Genomic DNA, 27,006 nt, shown 5'->3' on the forward strand with positions numbered 1-27,006 from the left:
TTTCATTCTTTTTTTAAAAATTGGAATATTTGCTCTTCACCAGTCCAGCAACACTTTTTCCTCCATTATCTTTCAGAGATTGACATCAGTCCAGCAATTACCTTTGCTGTTTCTTTCAATAACCTAGGATACTTTTTCTCTCATCCTGGTGACTTGAAAACACTGAAGGTAACTAGATAGACACTATCTTCCCATACTTTACTTATCTTGAATTTCTGTACTCTGTTCATCATTTTTGTTCCATTCTTCATAGTCCAACAATTAGTCTACTTTGGGAGAGAGGGAAGAACAGAAATACAGTGAGAGCTGAGCAGGATGGCCTCCTCATCACTGTCAGCCATTATCATTATTACATCCAGCCCAAGTATCATATTCTTCTTCTGCTTAAAATACTTTAGTAGTTCCCTATCACCCTCTAAATAAAGTCCTAACTTCTTAGACTAACTCAAGGCCTTCTGCAGCCTGAAGACTCCCTGACCTTTTCAGCTTTACCTCATACTATTCCTCTCCATGTTTGCTGTGGTGAAGTCAGCTGTCACATTTGAATTTTTTATATAATCAAACACTTATATCTATCAAAGATGCCCAGTGCCATCATTCATGCATGTGCAGAGTTTTCCTATTTCTGTGCCTTTATTCATATCAATTCCTATGCCTGGAATCCCTTACCTCTCTCCCATCTCTTTCTATTGTACTTCTTATGTTTCATCATTTTCTAATATTGTACTGTTATTGTATGTTATATTTTATACAGCCTTTAGATTGTGAGTTCCATGTGGTCAGAGACCTTATTATCTTTACTTCTCCCCCATTGTCTAACTTCTTCCCTCTTTCCACTGCTCTCTTCCTTCTCTCTTCCCTCACTTTTAAACACCAACAGTATACATACAAAACACTGTTAAACACTCATTCTCCCTCATCCCATATATCCACTCAGTTGCTAAGTCTTGTGGATTCTACTTGCATCAGTTCTCCTCTCTGCACTCACATAGCCACCTCTCTAGATCAGATCTTCATCACCTCTGACCTGGGCTATTACAATAGCTGCCTAATATGTGGGAAAAGGATTAGATTTGCCCTTCTTGACCCCAGAAGCCAGAACCAGGAGAAAAGAAGTAAAGATGCAAAATTCTATGTCAGGGGAAAAAAAACACCTTTGAACATTTAGAGCTTTCCAAAGTGGAATGGAATGAACTGCCTCAAGAGGTGTTGGGTTCTCTTCCTTCGAAACCTTCAAGCAAATATTTGATGACCACTTCTCATGTATGTCATAGTGGAGATTCCTTTTGGGTATGGGTTGTACCTTATGGCTACTGAGGTACCTTCTAACTTAAATTCCATGATTCTGTAAAGTCTTTCTATCTGACACACTTAACAGACTCATATTGCTCAAGCTCAGGTCTAACACATCATTCTTTCACTCAGAAAAACACCAATTATTGTGTGACTCATTATCACCTAAAGGACCAATTAGATATCCACAAGAAGGGTCTAGTTAACCTTAACATCTAAATGAAGAAACATCACTTAATTAGAACATTGCTACTAAATGCAATAGGCAGTACTATCTCTACTACAGTAATCTTTGCTACCTGGATTCTGGGGTCCAGGATTTAGAGGTCTTGGGCTTCTTGTTGTTGTTGTTGTTGTTTTAATTCAATTCAATAAACATTTATTAAGCACCTACTCGAATAGAAATAACAAGTGAACAAATATTACCATACCATACCATAAAGGTTTAGACCTTTGATGCCTGAACACATTTTGTGAATTTATGTGGTGATTCAAATATGCTGCCTTTTATCATAGCTAATAAATATATTTCACCATTATAAAAAAGGGAAATTAAAGGAAAGAGCCAATTAGATTCTCATAAATTCTTTGAGATTAGAGACTGAGTCTTGCCCATACTTGAATCGCTCCATGCCTCAATAGCACCTAGCACAGTGCTTTGCCTATGGCTAGGTACTCAATAAATATTTGTTAAATTTTTTGAATGAATGATCTTTGGGAATCCCCTTCTGAACAGCAACACCCATTGGAAGAGCCAGTAGACTTTCTGTCATTAGAGAATAATCTTCCAAGTGATAGCTCTGTAAGGTAATGAACCTTGGCTTATACATCTTTGGAGGTAATCCCCACAGTGCCTAGCAGTGTGCCTTACATATCATAGGCCTAATAAACATTCATTGATTAAATGAGTGAATGACACAATAGTCAGTGAAATATTTGGGCCTGCTGATTTTTTTTCATACTTCTTTTCCAGTGGTTCAGAGTCAAATATTGAACCTATAAAGAGTGGCAATTAAGGATATTTGCCAATATTATCCAAATATTTAAACCACTCGACAAACCCAGACCACTATTTTTCAGGATTCATTTAGTAATAATCAGTTATTTTTATCATCAATGTCACCACATAGCACTTCATGCTTTTCAAAGCACTTTTTGAAGTCTCATTAGATTCTTCCATTAATACCCAGGGAGGGATAGGAAGAGAGACTTCTATATACAGAGTAACCTTTAACGATAAGTAAATAAGAGGGGGAAAGTATCTCCCTAAAAACAGAAAAAGAAAAACTTTGCATTTTGGAAAACTCTTGATCAAGTTTTACCCAAAGTAGTGTTAGACTGTTGCTTTTAGCATGCAGTAATGGCTAGGATAATGAATATATGGCTTCTAGTCATTAATATTTGTTTTTAATTAATATGATTGGCTTACAAAGACAAATAATATTCATCAACAGAATCCATCTTTAATATGTATCTGGTGCATGGGGTGAACAATAGACTGTTAAAGCATGGTGATAAAAAGAGTCAGGGTCAAATATTATTTGCGTGGACTTTTTAACTTGTAGTTTGCAGGCAAAATATATGCTTGCTGCTGTGGGCCTTTGAATTTCATTTTGTGCAAATGTTCATATTGTTTTATTTTCTTTCATTGTTTCCTTGCAGTGAAGGACATTCCTTGTCACCATCTGAATAGAGCACTGATTCTTGTCCAGCACATTCAGGGGAAGCTGAAGTTTTTTAAAGCATTTGTCTTTTCACTTCCCCATGAGCAAAACCAAATCCTGGAGAATAACCTGCAATTGCTTTTCTTATGAATATTAACTTTCTGTAACCAAAATTTATGTAAAGGCTTGCCTCTGAAATTTTTCTTCTTGGACACAAACTGCAAATATTAGTAGAAAGAAACGCCCAAGGAAGTTATATTGTGCAGGATTTAATTCTGAAATATCTGAATAAGCCTGTGTTTAAACCTGAAGTAAAAAACTTATTTTTATTTTAATTTCTAGGAAAAGCCTGACGGCAGCCCAGTATTTATTGCCTTCCGATCCTCTACAAGAAAAAATGTGCAATATGATGAAGTACCTGAATACAAAGACAGATTAAGCCTCTCGGAAAACTACACCTTATCCATCAGTCATGCGAGGATCAGTGATGAAAAGAGATTTGTGTGCATGCTAGTTACAGAGGACAATGTGTTCGAGGCCCCCACAGTGGTCAAGGTGTTCAGTAAGTAGTCTCTGGTGTAACTGTTGAATAGGATCAATAGCAATGACCAGAAAAATTTTGCTTAGGACAATGACTGAGTTGTCTGCCTTGTCTCTCTAACCAACCTCTGTGTGACAGACCTAGAAATCTTCATTCTGCTCATGTATATGGTTAGCATTGAATACAGGCAGCCTGAGAGTCAAACAGTAGAGTTATAGTGGGAAGCCAGGAAATGTTGTCTGTTGTTCTGCCTTGTAAATTTTCCATGTGATAAGAGATTTTACTTAATAATTAACTTGACCACTGTACTTGGAATTTGATAGACCTTACAAATAAAGGCCCGGCACATGTTGTTGTTTTTTGGGGGGGGCGTGGTTTCAATTTTTTTTTACATTGAAAACTTAAAGTTTGTCCATGTGTTTCACTTCAGTTCACATATATATGTACATACACATGTATATGTATACTATATATATGCTATATATACTATACATACATACACTATATATATATAACATATACATATACATATACATACACATATATACATATATAGTGATTCTTACCCTGTTCAGGGGGGAATTCATCAGTTTTAGATGTTTAGAAATTAGAAAATTGCTTCTCTAGGCATGGAAGAGGAATAGCTTTGAACCTGATGATTGTGTGGGAGGGAGCAGGTAATTAAAATAAGAGGTAGGCAGGGGAAAGAAACTTGAAAAGAACAAAAAGTCAGAAAATTACAGTAGTCACAATCACAAAATTAGTTTGCCTAATGATAATATGTGGCTGGTGTTATGATGCGAATGGCCCTGACAAGGAAGTTACTGGAGAGGTCCTAATTAAAGCAATGCAGCTCCTCAAATGCAAGTAAAAACACCCCACCTCAATTACATCAAAGAGTTTCAGAAATTAGAGAACAAGGACTTCCAACATTACTGTACGGCGAACAGAGGCCTTTAAAAATTAAGTAATCAAACCTTCACTTAAGAACTTTGTTTTCTTGCATTCTGATACCAAAGCCACACCTAGAAATTATTATAAGAAGCAAAACACATAGCACTCTAACCTAAAATATGTATAGTAATAGTATGTGCAATTACGCAGGAATTTCCCTAGGTACTTGTATCAACTTCAAAGTATCTTCCTTAGGGTGGGATTCAAAGAATGCTTAAATAATCCAGGGAAACTTTTTTACTCTAGAAAGAGCCTCTAAAAATAAAGTCCATATTTCTATTGATTACCTTTCAGCTTTCAGGCCAAGAGTCCTGTCAAACAGTTTTATGAATCAAATAAATAAGTCTTCATCCGTCATAGTCTCCCCCATTTTGTGTCCCAAATGATATTAGCTACACATCCATTTGCCAATGGATGCCTTGCTCATAGTCAGGACCAGTGACTTAAGAATTACTATGCTGAAGACACTTGTGTGTGTCCCCTCTCCCCACACTTAAAAGCAACCACTTGGAATGAAGCAATAAAAACTATTATGATTATTGGTCCTAATATTATCAATATAAGCAGATGCAGAGGGTGAGCAATGGTAGAGACAAAGTTAAACTCACAGAAATGCAGTATCGTGACATTTTCATGTATAGAATATAAACTAAGTAGTTAGTATTTTGTTTTATGTCTTTGCTTTATTTTTAATATGGTGAAAGCATGTCAAGATAGTAAGAAGAGAAATGATGAACTAACCTGTATTTTTGGATTTGTAAGGATTGATTGAGATGCCATTTAGCTGTGGGGTTTTTGTTTGGGTTTTTGGGGGTTGGTTTTTTTTTTAGTCTGGGTAAAGGGATAGGAGGGTGATATAGAGCTACCCAGGGAAATTTCAGTTGGTCTGTTTCAGTAAAATCTGCAAGCTGCTTTAGAGCACAGAGGATTTCTATGATTGTGAAAACAAACTTCCCCCACCTCCCCTGAAGGTTGTTGAAAACAAAGTAACTCTCAGAAACAGAATCTGCATTCCAGGCTTTGGGCCAGGGAGAATTTAAATAGACAAAGTGACACACTCTTAGAAATGGTGTTTTTTATACAAGAAACCGTGAGACCCTCCATCCAAGTCTGACAGAATGAAGTGAACAACTCATGATAAAGACTATGTTTGAAAAAGCATATACAATCTTGACTTTTTTTAAAAAAAATGTATTTACTTTGGGTCATATTGGTAAAGCTAACAGCAGCTGTGACAAGGATGCTTTTATGTTACGCTGTGTCTATATTGTAGTTATCTAAGAGTAACCAGCTCCATCAATCAGCCCTCTGTTTCCCTCTGTTAAGTCACCTAGCAACACACATGGGGTAGCACACAGTTGAATATGGCTAATGAGAACCAATCACAGAGCAACCTATTAAAGCTTATCATACACATGGGCTTGAAGAAAACTTGTGTGTTCCAACTAGTGGCCAAGGCTAATAACTCTATAATGAGGGGTTCAGGTTTTGTTTTTGAATGTAACTTGCAAAGTGGAAAATCATACCAATAAATAGGCACAGATTCAAAAAAATGCATCTTTTTTTTTTAACCCATACCCACAGAATTTTAGTAACTGAAACTAATCAACATCAAAGAGTGGTTGTATTGAGCATAGACTTGGGGTAAATGAAATCATCCAGTAGAAAAGACAAAAAGAAGACAGTTTGCTTTTGAATTTGGAGTGGGAGACACATGCAAATATTCTGCCCTGAGATTATACAAAGAGCATAGAATTCAAATGTTGCCTCTGTGGAAGAGGCAGCTTGGTCTAATGAAAGGAACCTAGGAGACTTGAATTCTAGTCATCTATTTTATCTCCCTTATTTGTGATTGTGGGCAAGTCAGCTAACCTCCCAGAGGTCTAAAATACCTCATTTGTAAAATGCGGAAGGAGTTGTACTGAATTGTTTCAGGGTCTCTTCCAACAGTGAGATTCTATGACCCTTGATGAGAAAAAAAAAAAAGAATTCGCTTTGTATACCTACGGATATGAAGAGTGGTCCTTCATAAGGTAATGTTGGCTGCATTCCACAGGCAGTCCAGAGCCCTTCTATCATCATCTAATTTCTTTTTTTCAAGCTGATCTTAATATCCTTTCATAATTAGATTATGGTTGTCCACTCAAAGTATGGATAGCATTGTTATGTTTTAGATCCCCTAGTTAAGTTGGGGGCCCATCACTGTTTGGTCTTTTAATCTTTGTGATTTGTGAAGCAAATGAGACTACAATTTATCATGGTCTTCACTCTGCCCTTCCTTTGCAACAAATTCATATCTCATCATGATGATGTACCTGTGCTGTCACCAATAGCTGTGATTATTTCTCATCCTTGGGAGTTTTGTAAGAGGATAACATTCAGATGTGGCTAGGTGACACAGTAGGGGGCCAGATTTAGGAAGACTTGAGTTCAAATCCAGACCCAGACATTCCTAGCAGTATGATCTCAGGCAAATCACTTAAATTATGTTTGCCTCATTTTTTCACCTGTAAGAAAGGGACAATAATAGCGCCTAGTTTGCAGGGTTGCTGTGAAGAACAAATGAGATATTTGTAATGTGCTTAGCATAGTGCCTGGTACGTAGTAGTTGCTATGTTAAAGCTAGTTATTATTATTATTAAGTTTTGAAAGATGCTGAAATGCAAATTTTACAGTAGCCTGTATGTCTGCCCCTTCTCCTCTTCACCCTTTCCCCTGACATGTACTTACATTATGAACTTACTGGGTTGAACTACCTTGGAACATGACTTTTTAAATATTCTTTTTCAATTATCAAACACGTATTTCTTCTCCTTTCAACCCTCTGCTTCCCATTAAAAGCAAAAACAAAATTCTTGTTAAACATATGTACATGAATGGTCAAGCAAAACAAATTCCCACATTGGCTATGTCCCAAAATATATGAACTGATGCAGAATGAAGTAAAGAGACAGGAAATAGCAACGCCATTGTCAAAACAAGCAATTTAGAAAGACTTAAGAACTCTGATCAATATGAGGACCAACCATAATTCCAGATTACTGGTGTTGAAGAATATAATTTTTTCAAATCAACATTGGTAAATGTGAGTGAGACAAAGATAATTTTGCATTAAGTGTTTCATCCTCCTTCCAACAAAATCCTACTGTGCTGCTTCATTATGCCAACACAGTGCAAATCTGGCAGGTCCTACAATGAGCTGGAAAAAATTCAAGAATGGTCCTCAGTCTATTGTCTGACAACCAACACATGGAGTTTTTTTAAAACTTGGCAAGTTGGTTGGTTATTGCCCTGTGTTCTCAAAGAGGACCAAAATGACATCACTATGTTGAGGTCAAGGTACAGTGTGTCCAACTGTGGCTGATCAGACCAATATGAGCTTGGAAGACTCTACCACAGATTGGGCACAAATAGTCCAACATTTGGAGTGGAGATGTCTCTGAATTTGCACATCTCACATTTCTTTTGAGCTACTGCAATTCTGCTTTGGTCATAGAGCACAGTGCCTTCTTTGATATGAGCATGCATACTGAGTGGTCCTGTGCCAGCGTCAACCATGTCATACAATTAATTCCAAAGTTCTTTACAGAGGCCTTGGGAGGTCTTATATTGCTTCTTCTGACCTCCATGTGAGTGTTTGCCTTGTATGAGTTCTTAGGCAAATAGTTTTTAGGCAAACCTCTACTAAGGTATGTAGTGTCTTAGTACTAAGGTATGAAGAGGTATTGGTCTCTATTGGTGAAGAAAATGCCAACATTGATGAAATCATGGATATTTTGAAACATTTAAAGCTTCACCATTATTTGGCCATGATAAATCTCAAAATGAGAATAAGGGTGAAAGATATAGGGTTCCAACTTCCACAGCCCTTCACAGGTGGTTCCTGAAAAGGTGAGATGGTGCACTAGATCTAACAAGGGAAACCAGAGCCCCTCCATACTCAAAACTCTTTTAATCAATGTTCCTTGTGACATGGTTCAGGTGGGCCTTAAGTCTGAAAAGATTGCCTCTGTCACAACTACCTCTATGTATGGCAAAGTGTTGAGTAAATGGGAGGCCGTACCCTCAGAAATTGGGACCAGATAGCTTTCTGTGTTGGGAGGCTGTTTGTAAAGGGTAAAGGATGAAAGTGACCCCATATTGACATATAACAACCTTGTACCTTGGCCTTGAATGTTTCTTGTTAACCTCCCTATCAAGTATTGTGGTGGGACTGATCAGCAAGACGAAAAGAACAAATAGCCAACAGTCGATTTCTTCTGTACTAAAAAATTTTCTAAAGTAGTTCATTGATGTTGAAAAAAAGAAAAAAACTAATGCTAAGGATTTTATCATATAATGAAAGTTTTGGCACCATGGGACAGTCAAGGAGAAAGGAGAGATCATATGTTATAATCAATAACCAATTTCTCATCCCTAAATAGGGAGGCAATTTGATTTGAGGACTCAATTTGGAATTAGAAGAGTTGTGTTTAAATCCCAAATCTGCTATTTATTTATTTATCAAAGGAGAGAATATGTGTAAAACATGTTCCAAAATTTGAAGTTCCATATAATTGTTAGCTATTAGATTTTATTACTCTAATTCTAGGAAAGATATTCAGCCTCAGTAGCTCAGATTCTGAATCTAAAAAGTGAGAGGTTTGAGATAGTTTCTAACGGAATGTTCAGTTCTCCATCAAATAGGATGACATATAAATTACCTAGGACATCTAGGTGGCAAAGTGGATAGAGTGATGGGCCTGGAGTCAGGAAGACTCATCTTCATGAGTTCAAATCCTGCCTCAGACACTAACCTGTTGTGTGACCCTGGGCAAGCCACTTAGCCCTGTTTGTCTTAGGAAAATGGCAAACCACTCCTGTATCTTTGTTGAGAAAACCCCAAATAGGGTCACAAAGAGTCAGGTGTGGCTGAACGATAACAACAACAACAACAACAACAACATAAATGACCTAATCATTCCTTGACAAGTTCATCTCTCTTTAAGTGGGTAAGTGGATCAATTTCTCTCCAAGCACTCCCCCTTCTCAACTTCAGTCTTATGGCTCTGTCTTTAGGCTTATGGCCTAAACTGGTCTGAACTTTGTAGATAGTAAAAAGGCAGGGAAAAGAGATTATTCTGATGATAATAATAACCACTAGCATTGATGCAGTGCTTTAAGGTTTGCAAACTGCCTTACAAAGATTATCTTATTTTAACCCTCACAGCAGCCCAGAAGGGAGGTGTCATTGTTGTCCCCCTTTTTTACAGATGAGGAACCTGAGATTTGCAGAGGTTAAGTGATAACTTGCCCAGTATCACACATAGCTAGTAAATGTCTGAGTCTGCATTTGAGCTCAAGTCTTAGTGACTCCAGGTCCAGAGTTCTATCCACTGACCTTTCAAAATATATTAATAGGTGGTGAACATCAAGTGTATCTTAGCTTTAATTATTTATGAGTACATGGAATAGGACGCCCACAAATGTTCTACAGTGTATTTGGCAAAAATCATTTGAGTCATAGCATAATAAACCCTCAGTGTAGCCTATGGATATTAAATCTTTGCTCAGGAGTAAAGCAAGACTGCCAGCTCTTTCTTTCTGTTTCTTTTCCCTCCTTTCTTTTAAAGTGTAATAGGTTAAAAATGAATATTCTGAAAATTCAGAAAGTTTTTCTGTACTTTAATTATAAACCTTTGCAGTGTGTGGTAATGAGGCTCTAAGCCCCTCCAATAAAGGAAAAAAATGTCAGCAAGGAGACAAAAAAAAATGATCTAAAACTAGATTCTACCTATTGATATGGAGTTAGTTCCAGAATGGCTTTAGACACACTTGTTTATAAGTATCCAGAGGCAAAATTTGACTATAATTAGTATCATTTAGTTAAATGACTTTAATAATATAAATAACTTTATGGCACCATTTTCCCTATAAATTGTACATACATGTGAATTCTTAAAACATTAAAATATAATTTACATATTGTTTCTTAAACACTTCTGAATTGATATGCAATTCTGCTAATATGGCATATGTCTTTCTTTATAGCCCTTCAGCTAATAGCCATAGATATGAAAGAAAATTACAGAAAAATAATTTTAAGCAATGCAGAGATTTTGAAACAAAATTAAAAGGGGATATGTAGCTCAAAGAAACAAATATCATTTCCTTAATAATGTGAATCTCCCTTACAAATAAATAGAGGCCCCTAAGCACAAATATGACATCCCAAACTGCTCATTTTGGGGATGGGAAAGAGATGGGACTACTATTAAATTTGCCTGAAATTTAATTTCATTCAGACAGGAAGGATATTTTTAAAACTATCGCCTACATATCAAAATATACTAAACTTATCCATACATTATAGCATACTGACTGGTTATATCTGATCATATGCACAATAACACCATAAATCACTGTTTTGAGAACAGAGTGAATGTACATTTTGTGTAAAAGAAAGTAAATATGTACCCATGTGTTTCTGCACTAAATTTATCATTGAATTTGGTGCCAAGGAAAACAGTACCCTTCAAAGAGCCTACCCATTATCTTTTTGAATTATATATTATCTTTTAATTTTTCATAGTTATCCATACATTCAGTTACACTAAATGCCAAAAGTGGGACCAAAAAAGTTAGCTCCTTTTTCCCTATGTTTATTTGCATTTTCAGAGGCAATATGGCATACTGGATAGAAGCTAACCTCAAGGCCACAAAGACCTGAGTTCAAGTGTTGCTATACTAACTTTGTGTGATGCTGCTTAAATAACTCAACCTGTCAATATCCTATGCAACTCTCCAAGACTCTAAGTGGCAGAGAAGATGCCAACTTATTTTGGTAGAAGGAATTGCTTTACCTGAGAGTCCTCATAGAAAATCAAATTACGAGTTCAAATGGACCTTAAAGATAACCTATTCTGACCCTCTCATTTTACAGATAAAGAAACAGAACAAGAGTAGAGAATGTCTTGCTCAAAATTATATGAGTATAAAGAGCCACAATTTAATCTTAGTTCTCCTGACTCCTATTATATTTCTTTTTCCACTTAATAGACTTACATCTAGTAAGTTTGGCTATCCAGAAACCTGAGGGAATGAGTCTTTTGAATATGCACCTTTTCTAGATAGTTAAGCTTATCCCTTTAAGCACCACATCATTGTTCATATTAGCCATCTGAGACAAAAATCTTTCTCAAAATGTATTATGCACTTTCATACCTTTTAAGAAAAGAGTCCAGTGAGCACAATGTAACCTTTTCCTGATAACTCTGTCATCATTATGAACATCAATTATTAAACCATGCTATCTAAGCAAGGAGATATGACTAGATAGCAATTCATTTCAAAAAGACCTGAGGGTTCTAGTGGACCTCTTGCTCAAAATGAGTCTGTAGCAGGATATGTTATCCAATAAATTCAGGTGATTGATTATAGGCTGTGTTTAGAGAGGCAAGGTGTCCCCAAATAGGTAATGATCCTATCCTTGTCACACTACATCTGGAGTATTACGTTCATTTCCAAGTGTCATATTTTAGGAACGAGCAGTTAAGATAATGAAGGTTCGCAAGATCGTGCTATATCTCCATATAGCTATACAGAAGGAAATTGGACTCTCTAGTCCTAAAAGGGAATGCCCTGATGGGACATGATAGCTTGCTTCAAGTATTGGAAATATTGTCATGGAGAAGAGGGACTAGCTTTGTTCTTGGGGGGTCTCAGAGGGCAGAATTAGGAACAATGCCCAGTGCAGGGAAGTTGCAGAGAATTAGATTTACTGTCAAACCTTTAGAGCTGTATAGAAACGAAACAGGCTGATTCATCTAAAATCTTAAAAAAAAAGACCCCATGACCACTCTGGAGGCATGCTATAATGGGGATTTCCCAATGACTCCCTATTGCCTCAGGTAGAAATTCTTCTTTTAAGCTATCAAGCTCTTCATAACCAGGCCCCTTCTGAACTTTCCAAGCTTCTTATTCTCTGTTGTACTCTCTACGGTCCAGCTCTCCCTCTCCCATCCCTGTGCATCAGTGCCAGCTGTCCCTTGTGCCTAGAATGCTCTCCCTCCTCAATTTTACCTCCTAGTTTTTGTAGTTTGCTCAAGATTCATCTCGAATCTCTCCTTCTGCTGGAACCTCTTCCTGGTTCATCATCATCTGTACTACAAGCACCTTCCCTCTGAGATTAATGTGTTTGTATTTCATTATTTGCATGTTCTCTCTTCACCCCCCCCCCCATTAGAATGGGAGATCCTTGAAGACAGGGACTACATTTTTACCTTTTTGGGGGGGGTGGCAGGGAGGTTATTCCCAGCACTTAGCACAGTGCTGGAAAATGTAAATCCTTACTAAATGCTTGTTGACTGACTCTTTATTCTGAAGTCTCCTCCAGTTCTAAGATTCTACAATTATGATTCTATATTACAGAAATGACCTTGGGAGCTAATGAGATGGGTATAAGACATTTCTCGTACCCTAAGTGGTCCTGGAATGGGGTGTTTTTCATATGTTTGTGCCTCCTCTCCTCTAATTCCTCCTGTGACAGAAAGCCTGCCTAAAATAACACTTCCCACCTTGCATTTTTGCTGCTTTTATCCATGATGGTCTTAGGAACTCTATAATTAAATGCATAGTTTCCTAGTGAGAGAGAGCCCTTAGGGATTTTGCTATTAGTGCACTACAGGAGTCTTGGAGTATGAACCTTGTAACTACTGTGTTATGAGTGCGCAGGAACTGTTTTTGCTTCCTTCTTACTTCTTGGCCAAAATAGGCAAGTTCCAGTTTGGTGAAGTGTCAGTGGGTATCCTAAAGTCACTTTAATTCTGTTGGATGAACAGGATTAAAGGGATTTCACATAGCAGACAAGAAGGCCTTAGAGAATATAACTTCGTGACTCGTGTTAAAATAAATACAGAATAATTTCATACTAATATTCATGGAAACGAATAGCAGATATGTAATCATGATGACCAATACTGACCTCACCAAAGAGATAAGAAAATTCCTCTCCTTCCCTTCTTTGCAAATGTGGGGAACCATGGGTATGGATCATTGCATACACTGTTAAACGTGGTCGATATGTTTTTCTTTTTCTTTTTTTTTTGTTATTTCTTACAAGAAATAGTTCATTGGAAGGTACTAGAGCAATGTATTTGGAGATGAAAGCTATGTAAAGTCAAAAGATATTGTAGTGGGGGTGGGGATTAGGAACTCACAACCTGCACTTTGGTCCTGCACTCTGTTCAAGCCACTCCATTAAAAACCACAACTTCTGGAAAACTAACACACGTCTTGGATTCACTTTATGGTGGTGATCATCTTCTCTCAGAAGTTTTTGGTTTTATTTTTCAGTCTGTCGGACAATCAATAAACATGTATTAAGTGACTGCTATGTGCCAGGTACTGTGCTAAGCACTGGGGATCCAAAGAAAAGTAAAAGGCAAACCTTGCTTTCAAGGAGCTCATAGTCTAATTGGGGAGACATGTAAACAGAGATGTACAAACAAGATAGATACGGGAGAAATTGTAAATAATCAACAGATAAAAAGCACTTGAATAAAGGAGGATCCGAAAAATCTTCCTGTAGTAGGTGAGATTTTAGCTGGGACTTGATGGAAACCAGGAGGAAGAACATTCCAGCCAATGGAAATGCTAGAAAGGGTAGGGAGGTGAGAGGGGCAGGTTATGAAGGGCTTTGCACACCAAACAGAAGAATTTGTATTTGATCTTGGAAATGATAGGGAGCCAATGCACAGAATTGACTAGGTGGGGTGACGTGCTCAGACCTATACATTAGAAAGATCACTTTAACAACTGAATGGAGGATGGACTAGAGTGGGAACTAGAGTGCAGCAGGAAGACTAACCAGCAGGCTATTTCAATAGTCCAGGCGTCCTCCTGGGTAACCAGCAAGAGGATCCAGGAGACTTCTAACCTCTAGAGCTCGAGAGATTGCCACCAGTATCTTGGTTCAATCACCATTGCCCTGGGAAAGAAACACAAATTTGAGTTCCTTTATCAGCCTTGTCTAGACAATACATACTCTCCCTGCCATGTGGGAATAGCTGTCATGGCTTTGGGGATGGGGATAAGGAATGGGAAATCTCCTCCTCCCTTGAAGAAAGTCCAAGGGAGAGCAGATGGAGTCCCAAGCATCATGTACAGAAGAGAGGAAGAAGAGAATGGAAATTGTCTTTCACTTTAAAAAACTACCAAGTGAAAATCTACCGATGCACTGGCCTCTTCTTTGACATAGCCCTTCCCCCTAATTAATGGGGTTGGGGTGGGGAGACAAAGGGACCACCAAGAAGCCTCGGTTTGTGCTTACTCTGTATTGAGGCCAAAGTAGATGTCTGGCCAGAAGACCAGGGCACAGACTCTGCACCCTTCAGGCTTCTTGAAGGCAAGACTCATCTTACTTGTATTTGTACCCCTAGCATTTAGCACAGTGCCTGGCACATAGTAAGCACTTAATAAATACCCTATCTATTTATCCCAACGCCCTCACTATATACTGATGAGAACTAAGACTTAGAGAAGTTAAGGGATGTGATATTTGGTGGCAGAGCAGAGTTTTGAACTCTGAGCTTTGAACTCTTGCTTCTTTGTCCTGTGGCCCTTTCGTTGCATCGTAATAGCTCAAAGATAGACCAGGTGTGAGTGTTTTAATTCAGTGCTTTGCCAGTTCTGGATGTGGTGCAGGAGACGTTCCCAATAACTTCACACTTCAGTTTTGTCATTTGTACTATTACAGTGATAGCGCTAATTCATCATGTTATAATGAGCCTGATGCTCATGATAGGAAGAGGGACAGGTGGCCATTTGGAGGTACACTGGCTCTTTCAAACCACTAGGGTGCCATTTAGTCCTTTGACTGCAGTCTTCACTGTTAGAATCATCAGCGGGGTTGGTAAAATGCCTAGGAAGCTGTAAGAAAAATAATGCTTTCTAAATAGAGAGATCATATTCAAAAGAGTTCCAGGTATTTAAAATAACATTTAAAATAAATAATGCAAAGGTTTGGTGTGTGGTGGATTTTTTCTCATATGTAGCTAGACCAATTTACCAAATTGCAATCTTTGTGATGATTCTGTTCTTTAATCGGTCACTTGTTTTCTAGCTTTGGGGAAATACATTATTTGATATAAGGCAAAATAGAGGTCCTGTCTTTTCCACACAGATTTTATTTTTTTCCCTTTAATTTCAGAGCAACCATTGAAACCTGAAATTGTAAATAAAGCACAATTCTTGGAAACGGAACAGCTGAAAAAGGTAAAGCACACATTTCTTGCTTAACTAACTGCCTTAATTTCATCTAGTCTGAAGGGACTGATAATACCTACATAAGGATCCAAATTTGGTTCATTTGGAGCAGGCAGGGGACCAGTAGTTTAAGACTTTGTGCAGGAGAGGAGACAAGGGTAATTCATCTCTCCTGTAAAATGCCTCTAGTCTGCTGCTAGAAAATACATCAATGAGAGCCAAAATAACCATTTCCAAATATTGTGTATGGGTGGATCATTTTGGCTCGAAACTGTCTGATTACATTCTACTCCTTTTCTTCTCACTAGTATAACTAAACATTTCTTTGTCAAAAGAAAAAAGTCTTAGGTTTTATTGAATAATGCCATGTCATACTGTATGGTGAATATCATGTTTGTTCTAAAATAATTTTTAACACAAATGTAGAAGAGTCACCAAGCAGCTTTACTGTTCACTGGGCAGGTAGAATAATTGTGCTTGGATGAAAGGACATTAGTAAATAACATGAGGATGGACAGGTCACCTCCATTTCCATTTTTATAATAGTCGCATTGGGCCACTAAATTGTGCTTAAATAAAGCAGTTAGACTTAGGTGTTAACATCACCTTCTGTTTTGCAGTTGGGTGATTGTGTTTCGAAAGACAGTTATCCAGATGTCAACATTACATGGTACAGGAATGGAAGGACTTTGGACCCATCAGAAGGTGAGTCTGAGTTTGTACTGGATATGCAATCTTGATTCTAAATATTTTGCTAAATTTTGATCTACAACAATGGGCCTAGTCGCTTTAAGTATCCATTAATTTTTTTCCCCAAATGCTGATTTAGTGCTGCTGCAAAAGAGAAGTAAGGAAAATTACTTCTGTCTGTGACATGTTCTCATAGTTAATTAAAGTGTGTGGGAGACAGGACTGTAGGATTCTATTTCTGCTTACACCATTGTTTTACTCTGTAACACTAAAAAGGTATCTGCCTTGCTACATGTCAGTCTCCCTGCCTGTACAGTACCTACAGTAGGACTAAGACACCTTTCAAATGTTTTGTGAGTTTAAGTACTTTGAATCCAGGTAAAAGATCCTATGAGTAGTATTCCTTCTTTCTTTTAGGTGTGATCACAACTTTGCAAAGACAAGTGGATCCCGCAACTCAACTCTCCACTGTAACTTCCTCTCTAGTGTACAAGACAACAAAAAATGATATAAAGATACCGTTCACATGTTCTGTGACATATTATGGTCCATCTGGCCAAAAAACAATTCATTCCGATCAAGCATTCTTTGATATTTACTGTAAGTTACTCATTTTTTTTTTCATTTTGTGGTTGTTCAGTCATTTCAGTTGTGTCTGACTCTTCATGACCCTATTTGGAGTTTTCTTGGCAAAGATACTGGAGCACTTTGACATTTCCTTCTCCAGTTCATTTTACAGTTGAGGAAACTGAGGCAAACAGGGTTAAATGACTTGCCCAGGGTCACACAGCTAGTCAGTGTCTGAGGCCAGATTTCAACTCAGGAAGATGAGTCTCCCGACTCTGGGCCTGGCACTCTATCCATTGTACCACCTAACTTCCCTTATTTTTTTTCGTATATCCAGCAAATAACTTTATCTATATCAATTAACAAACATGTTTTCCTATTTTCTAAAGCAAACAACTAAAGATTTTGAATCAGAAGACATAGACTCAAAACCTAGCTCTGATATTTACTGTTAGAATTCATGATCCTAAGCTATCTTAAAATGAAATAAAAATTGCTAACACGTTTAGAATGCTCTACATTCTGTTTTTACTAATTTCACTTGAGCTAACAGTTAGAATTATAGAATAATCTAACTAGAAAGGTTCCTAGATATCATCTAGTCTTACCCCTAGAATCTACAAGTGCATTCTACAAGTATTTAATTAATATTTCTTTAACTGTTTGGCCAAGGAGGCTAGAACTAGAAACAATTTAGGGAAGTCTGATGGTGTAAACTTAGATTTCATGCAAAGAAACCCGTCCTAACAGTAGGAGCTATCCACAAGTAGAATGAGCTGCCTTGAGGGGTAATGGGTTTCCTTTCACTGGAGGTCTTCCAGGTAAAGGTTGAATGGCAGCTTGTAAGGTGTATTGTTAGGTAATGTTGGTTAAAGGCATACATTGGACTAGATGACCTCTAAAGTCCCAACTGTGATTCCATGAATCTTTGAGTGGAGTCAAGTTCTGTATCTTCGTTTTGCAAAGGGATAAGCACTCAGACAGGACTTGCCCCTGATTGTGTAGCTAGCTGGAATTTCTAACTATCAACTCTGTGTGCTTTCTACTTGCTTACTATACAATTCAATATTAGAAGTAGAGAGAATTTCAGGGCAAAAGATACTTTAGTGATTTTTCTTCAACTAAGAAGTACGGCAAGTTCTCTGAAGTGAAAATTTACTTGAAATTCCAATAACAGTGTGGTATGTTTCAAGAGGGACTATCAGTCTAGTACCTATCTTTCATGAATGGTGAAATGCCAGTGGGGTCAAGGGAAAATTCCAAATCACCTATATTTTTTTTCTGTGTTATAAAATAGAAAGTGGTTTGAGTTTACACCAGGAAAATTTGAAAGTATAATGCTTTTCAAGAGAAAAAAACAAACGGTCCCATAGCCTTTAAACTAGCCAAATAGAAAACTGTTGGGCCAACAAATTCAAATCGTTGCCTTTTATTTAGAAAGTAGTATTGTTCTTCTGAAGTAAATTTATTTTAGTTGCCTAATTAATGGTAGAAAACAAGAACAACTTCTCCCAAGCTGTTTACGTGGTAACTAGCTTTGCTGATACCACTGAGAGTGCAAAGTGGTAGAAGTTGTCAAAGTTGTTTATATAAATTGAAAAGGGAAAAAAGAGGGCTGTAGATATGAAAGGCAGTGAATTAAATGTAGTAGGGAATGCTGGGAAGAGAATGGGGAAAGCATGAAACTGTTTGGAAGTTATGAGGCATCATCATGGCTAATTCAATACTTTGAATGTTTTTGAGAAAGGCAATGAGTAATCACTGTAGACAAAAAAGAAGAATAAGACAGAGTCCTTACCTTCAGAGAGCATATAGCATAGCCATATAGGCCATAGGAGTGAAAAAGATAAACAGCAACCTAAAGGCCAATGCCTAAGTGCCTTGAGTAAATCAGTTTGGCAGAAACATGGTTCACATAGGATAATATTAAGATATATCAAGGAGATGGAGGTTGTACTAGATACTACAAAGTTTGGACTTGACTCTATATGTCATAGTTATCCATTTAATGGGGAATGAAACATTCAGAAAGAAGCATTATAGGAAAATTAATCTGGTAGTGGTATATGGAATGGATTGGAGGACAGACAAACAACAATATAGGATCAATCTTATGAGACCTGGACTAGGATTATAATAGTGGGAGTGGGGGTTTAAATCCCAACAATGCTGCTTTCTACTTGTGTGACCTTGAGGAAACCGTTGAACCTTTTCCCGGGCCTCTGTTTTCTTACCTGTAGAATGAGGTTAGGTTAGATCATGTCTAAGGTCCCTTCCAGCTCTAAATCTGTAATCCTAATGTCATTATGGAAAAAAAAAATTTACAGGACTTGATTCCTGACTGGGTGGGGGAGGTAAGCTGAAAATTTCAGGTCTAGGTACTGCATTTAAGTATTGAAAAGCTGGAAAGAAGGTCCAGAAGAGAGCTAGCAGCATAGTGCAGTCACTATGTCATACAACAAATATATATCATACAACAATACAACAAAAAAAAAATATCATACAACTATTCATTGAAGGAACTAAAGCCTGGAGAAGACTTGGGCACTCATGCTTGCTATCAGAGCATTTAACTTTTTAACTTTTTTTTTTTAATTTTTAGGCAATTGGGGTTAAGTGACTTGCCCAGGGTCACACAGCTATTAAGTGTTAAGTGTTTGGTCTGAGGCCGGATTTGAACTCAGATCTTCCTGACTTCAGGGCCGGTGCCCTATCCACTGCGCCACCTAGCTGCCCCTCATTTAAAGCATTCTTATATGAAGAGATTACAATTGTTTTGCTTGATCCCAGAGTGGATGGATGGAAGTGGCAGAGAGACGGATCAATATAAGATCAATAGAATTCCTACACAGTAAAAGCTATCCAAAATGGAATTATCTCTCTCATTAGATGATGAGTATTCCGTTACTAGTGACCTTTAACACTAGAAAGGACCAGGAACATCAGTTGACAGAATCCTTCCAGATACTCTTAACTGCTGGTCCTTCTAGAGCCTGGGTAATGAATTAGTTGTCAAGAAAGTTGTAGAAATGTCTGAATGGGTATAGGTTAGACTAGATGATTCCTGACACCCTCTCCTTCTTTGAGATTCTGTGATTTCATGAGTCAAATATAATGATAATTCTGATACTCTCAGAAGTATTTAACACTTTATTTTTTTTTACTAGATCTGTGATTTTATCAGTATAAGGATTTTTTTTTAGTGAAGAACTTACTTTACCAATGCAGATTGACCTTCTCTGTAGCTTTTGAGATTATTATTGGACACTGAGGGGTTAAGTGATTTGCCCAAGGTCCTATAGCTAGTAGGTATCAACTGCGGAGCTTGACCCTCATACCTTTCTGAGTCCAAAGCTTTCTGTCAATCCAATCTCCTGCACTGCTACTCTACAGTGTCTGAAGGTTTTCAAAGCTTTTTATACACACTTCGTCGTTTAATTCTCACAGCATCTCTAGGATATGTTACTACCAGCATTATTGTCCTTATGTTAACCGATGAGGAAGCTGAATCTCGGGGAGCTTTAGTGACCTAATGAATAGGAGAACAATGTTGGCAATGACGGGATCAGAAGAATCAAGAAGGGGCTGTCATTTTGAGAAAGCCGATTAGTTTCATTTTAGTCACGTTGAGTTCTCTCCAGAAAGCTCCTGTTAAACTGCCAATTTGTTGCCTTGGAGTGGAGTAATGTATTGCCCCCATTATCCCAGGTTGGTTTATCAGTTTCCTACTGAAGAGCAGGGCTGTGAACAAGAGAACATGAGAGGTAAGGGCCAATCAAGGACTGGAAATTATTTGAAATGCCAAGTGTACTTGGGAGGGTGGGCTCCTATTGGAGTGACAGGATATAGAGGGTGGCATGTCTAAGGCAACAACGGTGCAACAGGAGTCAGTGGATGGAGAAAGTGTAGTTGAATGGGTATGGAAGGGAAGAAAATAGTGTCAAAAACAAATTTTATGCACTTCACAATCTTTAGCCTGGAGGCTATCATTGGTGAATCAGGGAAAAGACTAGCTTCATTCCCTTCCTAGCCCTATTCTTGACATCCTCTAGACTTCAAAACCTTGCCTCCCCTCTACTTCATCCCCAGCACTCTACTCTATTTTTTCAGTTTTCTTTTGGCTGAAGGCTTCCACCCTTAGAATGTAAGCTCCTTAAGGGCAGAGGCTCTTTCCTCCCTTCACTCCTTCCTTCCTTCTTTCATTTTTCTTCTTTCTTTCCTTTCAATTGATTCAAGTGATGATGATGATGATAAAGAAGATTTACATAGTGGTTTAAGATTTTTTAATTAATTTATTTTGAACTATCAACAATCACTTCCATAAGCTTGTGAGTTTAAATTTTTTCTCCCCCTCCCTCCCTACCTCCTGCCCCAAGATGGCACACAATCTGATATGGGCTATACATATACATTCCTATTAAACATATTTTCACATTGGTGATGTTATAAGTAAGAATTAGAACCAATAGGAGGAACCACCAGAAAGAGGAAACAAAACACAACAGAAGGAAAATAAATAGCAAATAGTATGCTTTGATCTGCATTCAAACTTTATAGTTCTTTCTTTGGATGTGGATAGCACTTTCCATCATGAGGCCTTTGGAAATGTCTTAGATCCTTGTATTGCTGAGAAGGGCTAAGTCTATTAGTCATCGAACAACATGGCTGTTACTGTGTACAATGTTCTCCTGATTCTGCTCACTTCACTCAGCATCAGACCATACAAGTCTTTCCAGGTTTTTCTGAAGTCTGCCTATTCATCATTTCTTATAGCACAATTGTATTCCATTACATTCATATACCACAACTTGTTCAGCTATTCCCCAATTGATGGGCATCCTCTCAATTTCCAATTCTTTGCCAACACAAAAAGACCTGCTCTAAATATTTGTTGTACATGTGGGTCCTTTTCCCATTTGTTTGATCTCTCTGGATATAGTCCTAGAAGTGCTATTGCGGTCAAAGGGTATGCACATTTTGATAGCCCTTTGGGCATAGTTCCAAATTGCTCTCCAAAATGGTTGGATCATTTCACAACTCCACCAACAATGCATTAGTGTTCCAATTTTCCCACATCTTCTCCAGCATTTATCATTTTCCTGTTTTGTCATGTTGGTCAATCTTATAGGTGTGATGTGGTACCTCAGAGTTGTTTTAATTTGCATTTCTCTAATCAATAGTGATTTAGAGCATTTCTTCATATGACTATAGATGTCTTTAATTTCTTCATCTGAGAACTGCCTGTTCATATCCTTTGATCATTTATCAATTGGGGAATGACTTGTATTCTTATAAATTTGACTTAATTCTCTATATATTTTAGAAATGAGGCCCTTATCAGAGAGACTGGTTGCAAAATTCTTTCCCAATTTTCTTCTTTCCTTCTAATCTTGGTTGTGTAGTGGTTTAAGATTTGCAAAGTAAGACATATATATAGATATAGATATAGATATGTAGCTATATATAGTACTTTGCAAACCTTAAGCCATATATATGTGTGTGTATGTGTGTGTGTGTGTGTGTGTATAATGTATATAAAATCTCCAGTGTGCACATATACTCTGAAGAGAAGTGTAATCACACCAGAATATTCTAGGTAAGATGCAGACTAATCAGAAGAATTGCAAAACTTTGCAAAAATACGCAAACTTGGTGCTGGCATATGCAGAAAAATTGGAGACAAAAGATCTATTACTTTCCTCCGTCTGTTAACTTTGTCTGTATGTTTGACATGATATGGAAAAAAATATCTTTGTAGCATCTAGGCAACTAACCTGTTAGCTTCACCTCTCAAGTCCCACTTGTAGCATTACTCATATGAACTCTTCTTGGGCAGATCACTTTTGTCTTTATAAGTATGCCGAAGTATATCATTGGTGAAATTTCATGCACGTAACTAATGATGCAACATTTGTAAAGTTCTCAAGGTGAAAAAGTGTTGCATCAAATGAGCCTCTACATTAGGCCATTTCTAAATTGGCTATTCTTTTAGCCAAGTAGTGATTTTGAAACATCTTAAAGTTTAAAAGTAGACTATTATTAGGAAGTTACTCATTTTGGAAATTCATATACTTCTAAGACTGGGATTTTTTCTCCTATTTTGTGTTTGTTAGATGTGGTTCATTATGTATGGACTTAATTTCCCTAGAATTCTGCTTGTGAACAGCAACTAATAGTAAAGAATACCCTTCAGCCCTGTTTTCTTTGGAAACATTACCAAAGTGGAATGAAAGTTGTATCTTGGCTTCATTGAACAGAACAGAATTATATTACATCTACAGTTCTGCTGATTGTGTTAAGGGTCTCCTTCAGATCATGGGATTCATCTTGTCGAAAGCAAGTATGCTCTTCAGCATACCGAAAAGCTTTGTCTGTGCTATTTAGCTCATGTTCCTTTGTATTTAATGTAGGGTACTATTATGTAATGTGAGTGCAGTGTTGCCTAATAGAACTAACTATTTTGAGGGCTCCAGTTCAGTCTTTCCAAATAGTAAGTTTCACAGAATACAGCTAAATTCTCTTGTAATGAAATCATACAGTGAGATTGTTCCTACTGGTCTTTTACACATGAAGTAATTATGGTCATTCCTACTACAGTTAAAGACATTTTGCTAAGAAGAAATTGATTTTTATATAACAGGGTTCCTTTGTAGTTCTAACTAGGATTAGTACTCAGTATGGAAAGTACCTATTAACTTAAATCCTTCTATAAAAAGATACATTTAAGCAATTACCATTACTTGCTTCTTGAGAAAATTGTGTATAATTTAGTCATTTGCATTATAGGCATGGAGCACTTTGGTATTTGACAAAAACTGTTAACTTGTGTCCATTTTTTTGCAGATCCCACAGAGAAGGTGACAATTCAAGTCTTGCCACCCAAAAATGCCATTAAGGAAGGAGACAACATCACTCTAAAATGCTTAGGAAATGGTAACCCCCCTCCAGAAGAGTTTTTGTTTTACCTCCCAGTAAGTGCCACAGTCCTGCCACTTAGCTTTAGAACTATCATTGTCCCCTGTTTGACAGTTGTCTGATGTTCACATTTTATTACATGAAAGAGGGAGCGTGATATTACTCATACAGAGTTCCCATGGAAGGTTTTCCCTACTCCATGAGGAAGCTACGAAACAGGGTAGACTTTTTTCTGCCTTTTTTCCCTTACCAGTAAAATCAAATTACACAGGAAGCTACTTTGGGGGAGGGGAATAAGGCAATTGGGGTTAAGTGACTTGCCTAGGGTCACACAGGCAGTGTCAAGTGTCTGAGGCTGGATTTGAACTCAGGTCCTCCTGACTCCAAGGCCAGTGCTCTGTCCACTGCACCACCTAACTGTCCCAGGAAGCTACTTTTAAAACTCTTCTAAAGTTACAAATCTAGTGGTGTAGAAGATACAATAGCTATTAAGAACCAATTGGTGAGCTTGATTTCTCAAATAAGTTGCCATATTCATCTCATCAACAAGACTGAATGGAAAATAAGAATGATAACAGAGGAAGAGCTTACCCTGCATTCTGATCCTAGCTTTGCCAGTCATTCATAGGATGAACTTGAAAAAGTCCTGTCTCTTCTCTGTGCCTCAGTTTCTCTATCTTAAAAACAGAGACAATCCTTTTGGACATTTTTGAGCTATACCTGAAGTATCAGTTGAGAATTATGTAGCCAGGACAACACACCCATCCAAGAGCTATTGAAAGAAAGCATCTCACTCCACTCAGAGCACCAACTGGACGTGGGACCCAAATGAACATCATTTTCCCAAGAACTATATGGCTATGTGGCTCTAAAATAATTTAATAATAATTAATTGTATTTAAATACATTTCACCAATTTTATTTTTAAAATAATTTAAATAATAAAATGCTTTCATTTCTTCCCCTCCAAAAAATATAACATTAAAATAAAAAGCCAAACATTTATATTTAAATTCCAACCACAAGTCATATATTTTCCATTGAAGCAAACCTCTTCCCTTTCAAAATTGAAGGAATTATATCACAGTCGTTAAGAAATACTATTGTCCTCATCTTTGCTACCCAATGTAATCATAAGCTGTTTTACCTCTATCCAAAGGGACAGCCAGAAGGGATAAGAAGCTCGAATACTTATATATTGACAGATGTGAGACGAAACGCGACAGGAGACTACAAATGTTCTCTAACAGATGAAAAAAGCATGATTGCTTCCACAACCATCACAGTGCACTGTAAGTTACCTTATTTTTTTCATGCACAGTTTCAGAAAGCAATTTCTAGCCTAATACTACTCTTTCTTCAAATAAGTTGTAACTGGTGTTGTTGTTGTTCAGTCATTTCAGTCACGTCTGACTTTTCATGACCCCATTTAGAGTTTTCTTGGCAAAGATATTGGAGTGGTTTGCTACTTCCTTCTCTGGCTCATTTTACAGATGAGGAAATTGAGGCAAACAGGGTTAAGTGCCTTGGTCTGGGTCACACAGATAGTAAGTACCTGAGGCCAGATTTAAGCTCAGGTCTTCCTGATTCTAGACCTGGCACTCCATCTACTGCCCCAGTTGTAACCTGGTTTCATTAGACTTAATTAAGTTCATCAGTATCAGCAGCACTTTGGTTCAGTGTTTGTATTACAAAGTTTATGACATATATGGATTTAATTAATGCAACTTCCAATTGTGCTGAAAATCCAGTATCATCCTAAGTTCCCACAATATGTAGCAGAAGAAACTGGTACCTGTTATGGATATTAATGGAATAATGAATCATTATATATGTGAAGAACTGCCTGATTGTTCTTGAAATTCACAGAAGCAGCAGCTGGCCTACGGAAGTTGTATTTAAGACTTTATTTAATAGAGAACAAAAATTATAGGGCATAATACCCATAACCAAAACCAGTGAAAATGAATTCAGCTTTGGGAATAAGATCAAGGCTATTACAGTAATTTCGTTGGCCAATGAAACCGTATTGATGGGTGGACAGTGAGAATCTAAAAGCAGAAGCAACCTCAGGATCAAAGTCCTCTTCAGGATCACATTTGTTCTCTTTTAACCTGCGCTTCTAATCTGTAGACTAAAGCTATGTGAGCTCAGGGAAGCAAAAGGAAAGATGCACAGAAGCACATCAAGAGCAAACACTTGACTTGACCTTCCTAAAGACTGATTTTCCCCTTTGGGGCAGTCCATCCTGTGGAGATACTGGCAAGATAGGTGCAGTCTGAGAAGAGGTTTTGTGGAGACAGGGATCCAGTGCGATGTTGTCCTGGAGGCACTCAGAATTCAAAGACTGCCCAGTGTATGCATTATTCTTCCTTGGAGATGAAGATCAGTCTTGTAATGAGATTTTGATATCTTGTAGTACCAATGAGATCTTTCTTTCTGGGTGATGCGGTCTAATCCCTTGAGCCTGAGGCTTCACCCTGCTTCCAAGGAGAAGAGAGACTTCAGTGTCCTTCCAGAATTTTCCTGGGAAAGAGGTTCTAAACTTCCTTTTCAAATGACATTTTTGGGGGTTACTTCAGAGGATTCAGGCTGAAGCCTCTGGTAGAGATTCAGGAAGGGAGGTAGATAATGTAGCTAGCTAGATAAATAGATAGATAGATATACCAATTCCTAATTATTAATACAGGTTGGCATAATATAAAGCAATGGCAACATTTTAATATGTCATTAGGAGCACACTCTAAGTAGCAAGAGAAAAGAATAAGACTATTAAGGAAATGTTTTTCCACAAATAGTTGTCTTGTTCTGTCCAGTATTCATCTTGTATTGACTTGAGTAAATCTATGACTTGGAACAATTGTTGGGAGAACAGTGACACCCCTAGGTAAGGACTTTGCTGCCATACTTTTCTATATGTTTAAAAGTAGCCATTTTTGGGACAATTCATCCAGGACTGCCCTGCTTCCTTAATAGGTTTCTTTCCAAGCCTTACTCTTTTTTGGTGACACAGGTGAAATGAAGCCAGTAGATAGCCATGCCTTTGAAAGATGTCATGTGTAAATTGCTTCTAAGGGTCTTATGTAAAGAATCCATAGCCTTAGGGGAGATTAAGGCTTGCTTGCTTTTGAAAGAGAC

The 27,006-nt window shown here is 37.6% G+C and overlaps 1 protein-coding gene across 2 annotated transcripts in view; it reads left to right on the plus strand.

Moving 5' to 3' along the window:
• The window catches only part of ALCAM (activated leukocyte cell adhesion molecule), a 253,315-nt gene that overhangs the window by 201,667 nt on the left and 24,642 nt on the right, over positions 1-27,006 (plus strand). For both annotated transcript variants that reach the window (XM_027868663.1, XM_027868664.1), the window contains exons 3-8: positions 3,300-3,519; positions 15,641-15,705; positions 16,317-16,401; positions 16,804-16,986; positions 23,797-23,924; positions 25,028-25,160. In XM_027868663.1, coding sequence (XP_027724464.1) covers positions 3,300-3,519; positions 15,641-15,705; positions 16,317-16,401; positions 16,804-16,986; positions 23,797-23,924; positions 25,028-25,160 — 814 coding nt within the window. The remainder of the gene's footprint in view (positions 1-3,299; positions 3,520-15,640; positions 15,706-16,316; positions 16,402-16,803; positions 16,987-23,796; positions 23,925-25,027; positions 25,161-27,006) is intronic.

Source organism: Vombatus ursinus, unplaced genomic scaffold, assembly GCF_900497805.2.
Source record: "Vombatus ursinus unplaced genomic scaffold, bare-nosed wombat genome assembly UNPS02001419.1, whole genome shotgun sequence".
NCBI lineage: Eukaryota > Metazoa > Chordata > Mammalia > Diprotodontia > Vombatidae > Vombatus > Vombatus ursinus.